We start from the raw sequence: 8512 nt of genomic DNA, 5'->3' as shown, positions 1-8512 counted from the left end.
AGCGGAGGTTAATCTTAACGATACAACCTCTAAATTGTCTTTGTCTAACAATGCGGAAATAAAATCGAAGAGCTTTATTTGGTTTCATGCATGTGATTGTTTGGCCAAGCGTGAAAGACGTCAAGCAGTCAAATGCATCCAACAAAAACACTGCCGATTAACACGAAATTGAAAATTGATACTTGGTGAACTTACCATTTTCCCTCCCTCTAATTCAATTATAAATTATTACTTTTATTTATTAATAATAATAACATGCAGTGTAGGCAGGCAACATAGTTTTAACATTGTACTAATTACTACCGTACAAAAATTTTCAACTGACCAGTGGCTAAAAGATTACTTATTACGCTCAATTTATGATATTACAAACGATTTTCTGTTCGCTGCGTTCAGTGTATAAGAACGAAAGTAATTATTTGTACCTTCTTTACATTAGAAAAATGTTGATTTTACATAGATTTGTGTATTACTTTATCATGATTAAGTAATATGTAATATTTTTTGGATTTATTATTTGATTATGATAAATTCGCCTTTTTTTAATGTAAACATACGTGTGAGTATTTTCTACTAAGGACCTTAAAACCTTGTAAACTTTGCACATTTTCAATTGTATATATATATATTTTTTTTTTTCTTTTTTCTTTTTCTTACGTTACTACTTTTTACCAAGGGCAATTCGTCACTAACCATTCATTGAGTCACAGTTTACTATTTCCTCTATCAACTTATCCCCATACAGCATCAATAAACAAAAAAAAGACAAAAAAAAAAAAAAAGACAAAAAAAATTTTAATAAAACAAAAAAAGGAAAACCACAAACACATTTGTATTTAATTGATATTTTTTTTATCCCTTTCCGGTCTAGTATCTTCGCCAATTAATGATGAGGGTTCATGATTAATAGATAGGATCATTTATTCTCATCCTCCTTCAATACTTCTTTTTCTTGTGTGATAAGAACGAAAGCGCATGCATACGTAATTATTTGTTTCAAATTACTATCGTTATTGTTCTATCACCTTCTGTGCATATATATACACAATATATACATAATTATTAAAATTATCCATGTTTGATTCATAGCTAAAAAGCTTTTGCAACAAAAAAAAAAATGGATTTCTTACCTTAATCCAATTCACACGCCATTACAGGAGGCAAAAACTATTGAAATTGCACTCTTTAATCTTTCTTTAACATTTCTGTTTTTGTTTCCAAAATTTACCCTATAAACTCGAGTGAAATCTGGGTTCATATGTACATATTAACAGGTAGTATAATACATTATATCCATAAAAGTTCTATTATTGTTTCATCTTCTTTATAAAGATCCTTTCTGGGCTTTATTTTGTTTTGCCCATTTTCATCATTTCTTGTTTTTGATTTTGATTTTGCAATCTTTTCAAGATTGGAATCAAAATCAAAGACGTGTAATATTCTAATTATCTTTTCCCTCAACACTTTTTGATCTTATTACAATTTGTGAGTAATCCAAGGTCATACTCTTTGTCTTTTTGAACTTTTTTCCTTCTGGTCCCCTCTCTCTCTCTCTCTCTCTATATATATATATATATATATATCCACATTCGATATATTGTTCCAAAATATCATTCTTTTACACATGCATTGTCTCCTTAATAGTATCATCATAGAATTTGTTGGCCAAGAACTCTGCCTTCTCATCACATTGTATTCATTTTGAGGTAAAATCAACCCAAAGTTTCAATCTTTAACACATTTTTTGCCAAAATCCCCCAAAGGGTCTTCCCCAAAAGCATCATTTTGAGCTAAAACCAACAAAAAGCTTCAATCTTTAACACATTTTAGTCCAAAATACCCAAAAGGGTCATCAAGAAAACCATCAATGGCACCATTATTTAGCTGGTTATGGGGTAAAGAAATCCAAAGAGGTACACCTGTTGTAGTAAAAATGGAAAACCCAAATAACTGGTCAATGGTTGAGTTAGAATCACCATTAGAAGATGATTTCTTATTAACAACAAATGACAACAATGTTTCAAAGGTGAAAAACAAGAATGCAAAACAACTAACATGGGTTCTTCTTCTTAAAGCACATAAAGCAGCAGGTTGTTTAACATCAATTGCCTCAGCATTATTCAGTTTTGGTTCAGTTATTCGACGTCGTTTAACTACTGGAAAAACAGATTCCATGGGCAATAGCAGGTTTTATTCATGTATAAAAGTATTCCTATGGTTGTCCTTAATCTTGTTAGGTTTTGAAATAGCTGCATATTACAAAGGCTGGCACTTTATTAGTACTAATGATTTGTATACATTGGAAAATCCATTAGCTATGAAGGGTGTGTTTGATTTGATGTATTCCATGTGGGTTTTAGTTAGAGTTGAGTATCTTGCTCCACTTCTTCAATTATTGGCCAATGTATGTATTGTCCTATTTCTTATCCAGAGTTTGGATAGATTGGTACTCTGTTTGGGTTGTTTTTGGATAAGGATAAAGAAGATTAGGCCAGTTTTGAAAGAGGGTGAAGTTGATCTTGAGGCTGGTGATGGTGGTTACTATCCTATGGTTCTTGTTCAGATTCCCATGTGTAATGAAAAAGAGGTAATTTCTTCTATTCTTCAAGAACTTCTTAATTTTCCTATTCTTGTCAAATTATCGAGTATTGCACTAAAACTGGTCCACATTTATATCAAGGGCTCGTTTGGTTGCTGGTTAGAGTTATGCGCATGTAGGGATAAGTTTTGCAGAGATTAATTATCAAGAGTTTTAGTTGTTCATGTAATAGTTATTCATAGTATTAGTTATTTTATCTTCTACCCTGCATAAAATGATAGATTCCCCATAACTTATGCATGTATCAGTTATGCGGGGTTATAATCTGGTAGCCAAACATCGTACTTGGTGTACTGAATTTTATACATAACAACTAAATGCTACCAAACATGGTACTAGTTATGCTGGTTTTAGTACATGAATAATTCACCCTAACCATCAACCAAACGACCCCTAAGGATTCACCTTGATTAGTATGGATGGTCGCTTAGTTGTTGTTTCGTTGTGTGAAATCTCATTTCTATTTTTATTGGTGGCTATTTATTGTTCGTCTGAAAATTTTGTTTTGGTGGCAATTGGTATCAGGTTTATCAGCAAGCTATTGCAGCTATGTGCAATTTGGAGTGGCCTAAGTCGAAATTGTTGATACAAATTCTTGATGATTCGGACGATTCCACGACGCAGATGTTGATTAAAGAGGAGGTACATAAATGGCAGAAGGATGGTATAAACATTGTATATCGTCATAGAGTGATTAGAGAGGGTTACAAAGCTGGCAATCTTAAGTCAGCCATGAACTGCTGTTATGTCAAAGACTACGAATTTGTTGCCATTTTCGACGCTGATTTTCAACCATCACCTGATTTTCTTAAGAGAACTGTTCCTTACTTCAAGGTATTCAATACCCTCCATGCTCGATTCTCTTCTTGTGATAATCTTCATTTCTTGTATATAGTTCAAGTGAAGAATCACATTGGGTGTACAGTATGTATGATCTATTGACGGTAAATCTCATTTCATGTTCTCAAGAGCCCATTACGTAGACAAGTTAATTATTTAAAATATGTCAACTCCTTTAGTTGTACACATTAGCGTCAATAATCAGTAAAACCTCATGCATGTTCCACTTGATGCTGATGTGTATAGTCAAAGTAAGAACGAAAAGTTTATGTGATAACTTATTACGTAATGGGCGTTTTGTGAACACATGCATAAACTTTTTCAAAATATGAATCGGAATGGTCTAATAGGAACCCTTTATCATGTGTTCAGGTAGTGTCTAAATGAAATTTACTGACAAGTTTAAGGATCTATCAATGTATTCAGCCTTATTTTTGTGTGTAGAATATGATCATGTAGTTTGTTTTATTAATTATCTCCTTGACTTTGAACTGTAGGATAATGAGGATATAGGGTTGGTTCAAGCAAGGTGGTCCTTCGTGAACAAGGAAGAAAATCTTCTAACAAGGCTGCAGAACATCAATTTGGCCTTTCATTTTGAAGTCGAACAGCAGGTGAACGGGATTTTCCTAAATTTCTTTGGATTTAATGGGACTGCTGGAGTATGGAGGATTAAGGCATTGGAAGGTTCCGGTGGTTGGTTGGAGAGGACAACAGTTGAGGATATGGACATTGCTGTTCGGGCTCATCTCCATGGATGGAAATTCATCTTTTTGAATGATGTCGAGGTATTTCACCACAAGGCACTGTTTATTCCCACAAGTATATGTTTTTTTTTTTTTAATCTAAAAGACTTTGTTGGATTTTCAGTGCCAGTGTGAGGTACCAGAATCATACGAAGCGTATCGTAAGCAACAACATAGATGGCATTCGGGGCCGATGCAGTTGTTCCGTCTTTGTTTTCCTGCCATCATTGGATCAAATGTATATAACTCATTCCACTTGAAGAATATCCATATATTAGCATATATATTGTCTGACATATTATGCTTTCAATTTTGTTGATGCAGATAAGCATTTGGAAGAAGGGCAACTTGATATTTCTTTTCTTCCTTCTAAGGAAGCTAATACTTCCATTTTATTCTTTCACTCTGTTTTGCATAATCCTCCCAATGACCATGTTCATTCCCGAGGCTACGCTCCCCATATGGGTTGTGTGTTACATCCCTGCCACCATGTCATTTCTCAATATACTTCCATCCCCTAAATCTTTCCCTTTCATCGTTCCATACCTTCTATTTGAGAACACCATGTCTGTGACAAAGTTCAATGCCATGATCTCGGGCCTCTTTCAACTTGGAAGTTCTTACGAATGGATTGTAACTAAGAAATCAGGACGTTCTTCCGAGGGTGACCTTTCCTTGTTGGTTGATGAAAAACCAAAACATCAAAGAGGTATTTCGGAGCCTAATTTGGAAGACTTGAAGGAGGAAATTAAGCAGAAAGCTCGAAAGTCTTCTTTGCGGAAGAAGAAGCACAACAGAATCTATACGAAAGAATTGTCTCTCGCTTTCTTGCTGTTGACAGCTGCAGTAAGGAGCCTCTTATCAGCTCAAGGAATCCACTTTTATTTCTTGCTGTTTCAAGGGATATCATTCCTCTTAGTCGGGCTAGACTTGATTGGTGAACAGGTTGACTAGTCGAATATGGATAGGCTTCATGCGGATATATACTATTTCAGCTCAACTGTCAAATCCGAGACAGGACGCTGACCTGGCATTGGTGCGGTATATAAATTTGAAAACCCGGGGAAGTTTTGGAGAGATGATGGCGCTATTTGCCTCTCCTCCGAACGTTAAACCCCAAATACCAACTCAAGTAGAAGATCAAGTGGTAGAAAAGCGCGCAGCATCGTTGAGTACAGAAAACCATCAAGAATGGTGATAACATAAATCATTACAGTTAAGGCTCTACTCCCCCTTTTCTGTCCTATAATTTCTTTACATTTGGATTCTTTTATTTGGTACATTGTTTTGTAAGAAGAATTTGTTGTAGAAAGTTTATACGGAACCTGATGAAAGTTGATATCAACAGCAACATGCATCTGTTTTTGTTTCCCTTCTACACAATGAAAAATCATTCTCTTTTCATTGTCTCCGATAGTTTCTAAAGTTATGAAGGGAATTCAAATTCTCAGGTAGCACTTGTAGTGAAAACTTATATCTTGTAAATAAAGGATTGTATATTTTTCCACAGAAATTTTTTGTGTCCTGGGGCTGTTTATTATAGTGTTTTTATTCAAGAATCTATGATATGCTGGATTGTTCTTGCTAGTTTCTGAAATTGCAAATGTGAGCTAAATGTATCTATCATGTAGCAAAAGAGCCAGTTCTATCTGCATTCTCCAAAATTTTGTCATTATTAAGGAACTGCCTGGTAATGCTGTTTCTCGGATTCCTGTTCTTGGAATTTGTCATGACCTGTTTTCAGAACAAGTCATGAACAGCACTCAGTGCCTTAACTTGATCGAACGAATTTTCTTAGCTTTTATCTCTGTTCTATTCTTAGCATGTTGTGCTATTCAAATGCAACTTAAAAGAAATAAAATTTATCTTAAAATCTGAATCCTAAAGCATATTCTAAACAATACCAAGAAGTATTGGGGAGAAGTGATTAGGCAGGACAGGGCACAATTGCAGCTTACCGAGGACATGACCTTAGATAGGGGGTTATGGAGGACGCAGATTAGGGTAGAAGGTTAGTAGGTATTGTTGTCCCGTGTATCATTTCCGTACTAGTAGGCATAGTATTATCTTTGTAGTTCTTGCCCTTTGATTTCCTGTTACTTTCTGCTGTCTCTTGTACTTTGATTACCGTATTAGATTGCTACATTTATCGTCACTTATCTTCATACTGCTTATTTGTACTATTTGGTCATGACTCTTTTGCTTTCATCAATTCTTGTCTGACTTTTTTGTCCCGCTTTCTCTTGAGCCGAGGGTCTTTCGGAAACAACATCCTACCAAAGGTAGGAGTAAAATCTCTCTGTTTTCTCTACCCCCAGACCCCACTTGTGAGAGTTCTTGGGTATGTTGTTGTTGTTGTCTATTTTGATAACTCCAAACCTTTTGTAAAAGCAAAGTTATTTATATAAAAGCACTTGTATGCGCGCGAATGATGGAAATTTCATAAGCGGACTGCACATGACTTGAATTTTCCACGCTAATCCTCAAAATGAATAAACAAAATAGTGAAACAAACTTGATAGAATCATGAACCTCAACTATATCAAAAGCGGAGCTCACCAATTAGTCTGCTAGAATGAGGGAGATACTCCTCGGCCCTCGCCTACTATACGAGCATCTGCAAAATCTGCATCTACATTGGCATAATCAATGTTGGTTCCAAAAAGAGAACACGAGTACGACTTCTTTATCACTCAATGAGTACCATTAACTCCCTCGATAAGGCTGGAACTAGACTTTAACTAAAAGTATGAATGCCACAGAATATTTTGAAAACATCTTTCACGTACAAAAATTTAATAACAGTTCTGAAACATATGCAATACGAGTAGTTCTACAACTTTTTTTTTTTTTTTTTTTTGGGGGGCGGGGGAGAGTGCCATTGATTCCGACTAATTCTACTTCTGATATGTCCCCATATGATCAGTATGTATGACGAACGATCCCAGCCTGATCGCCTGGACCCCATTCTTGTGGTGCCACACATTCAGTTCTAGCATGCTCGCGTTTTGTGCCTTACTAGGGCATTTTTATTATGTCATAGTGGCCGAACCAACAGTCTCATTAATCTCCTAAGTAGTTTCGGGGTAACTATGAAACACAAAAAGGCTAGAAACTCTTCTCAGATATCTAAGGTTAACTCGGAAAACCTTTTCTGAAAATCCTTTCTGTGATCTCCTTTGGTCTAAATTCTTTTCTTGAAACATTCTATGACTTTTGAGCCGAATATCTATTCTGAAGCTTGACATAATGAGTTAAAATATCACACTTGGCTATATATGAAAACATAAGTGTTACACAAATTCATCAAAATTCTCAACATTCTTTCTATTCTCACGAAATCATAAACAAGTTAATTCATGAAAACATAGTTGGATATTCTGAAAATTAAACAGAGTCTATTATGCAATTAAATCATTTAAACATAGCACAAATATTTCATGGATACGACATGCTCACTTGCTCCAATTGAACACACATTTATAACATACTAAAACATTTATTAAACACTTTATAGGCATGCTTCTAGTGAGAAAACAACCTTAGTGAAGACACATCATGTCATATTACACTAATTCCAACATTTTGGAATCATCAACATCCAACCACAACTCAACATTATGCCAACAATCCCTAAATTCTCAATCCTAGTTCTTTGGATCTTATCGCAGTTTAAATAACTCAATACAATAGCCCAATCGTGTAATTAAAGTGTTTGGAATCAATAAACAACTCATCTTAATAACCTATCCAACGTTACATCTCTTTTTCAATTCAATTCATAATCTAGTTTCTAGGTTCTCGTTTATAAGTGAGTTTAAATCATGTTTTTCTACTCATACACATCTCTTAACCATAATCAAATCATTATATTGAAGTTGAGTTAGCATCCTTACCTCTTTTGAAGACAACCATAGCCTTTGAGGAATTTGAGTGTTCTTGTTAATTCTTAAAAAATATGTGGTTTTTAATCCATATGAATGTTATTAATTTAGTAGTATTGAATAATGTTAATCCATCATAATATCCCAAGTGAACTCCAAACTTGGCTCTTTCGGCTTTACGTTGATCATATTTGATAAGCAATAACTATGCATATTCTTTCTAAGAATAAAATAAAGAAGACATGAATATACAAAGAGTTACCAATTGACTGACGCAATGTAATCACTCAGGCACACGTTTTGAAATTTCAAATCCTCGAATAAATTATTGATATCACGGTTGGTCTTTAATACTATAATTTTGAGTCCTATCAAGGAATGATCACTTGTGTTGCAGTACTACTAAAACTCGTACGTTTTCCTAAAAAAAAAAAAAAAATACT

At 34.6% G+C, this 8512-nt stretch overlaps 1 protein-coding gene across 1 annotated transcript; it reads left to right on the top strand.

Moving 5' to 3' along the window:
* Positions 1-773: 773 nt before the first annotated feature.
* LOC132039976 (probable xyloglucan glycosyltransferase 12) lies at positions 774-5681 on the top strand. The gene is made up of 5 exons (XM_059430548.1): positions 774-2587; positions 3125-3433; positions 3937-4227; positions 4310-4423; positions 4510-5681. Exons 1-5 carry the CDS (start codon positions 1868-1870, stop codon positions 5137-5139), a joined length of 2064 nt encoding a protein of 687 aa, XP_059286531.1. The 5' UTR covers positions 774-1867; the 3' UTR covers positions 5140-5681.
* The last annotated feature ends 2831 nt before the right edge of the window (positions 5682-8512 follow it).

The sequence above is a fragment of the Lycium ferocissimum genome, chromosome 12 (assembly GCF_029784015.1).
Source record: "Lycium ferocissimum isolate CSIRO_LF1 chromosome 12, AGI_CSIRO_Lferr_CH_V1, whole genome shotgun sequence".
In the NCBI taxonomy this organism is placed as follows: Eukaryota; Viridiplantae; Streptophyta; class Magnoliopsida; order Solanales; family Solanaceae; genus Lycium; species Lycium ferocissimum.
The sequence above is the reverse complement of the archived record's forward strand: the minus strand, read 5'-3'. Positions and strand labels throughout refer to the sequence as shown.

Excerpts from the sequence above, each read along its gene's own strand:
- LOC132039976 (XM_059430548.1), top strand. The coding sequence starts at position 1,868 with ATGGCACCATTATTTAGCTGGTTATGGGGTAAAGAAATCCAAAGAGGT. Across the intron at positions 4,228-4,309 it reads TCTTTTTGAATGATGTCGAG|TGCCAGTGTGAGGTACCAGA; the intron begins GTATTTCACCAC and ends TTGGATTTTCAG. Across the intron at positions 4,424-4,509 it reads CTGCCATCATTGGATCAAAT|ATAAGCATTTGGAAGAAGGG; the intron begins GTATATAACTCA and ends TTGTTGATGCAG.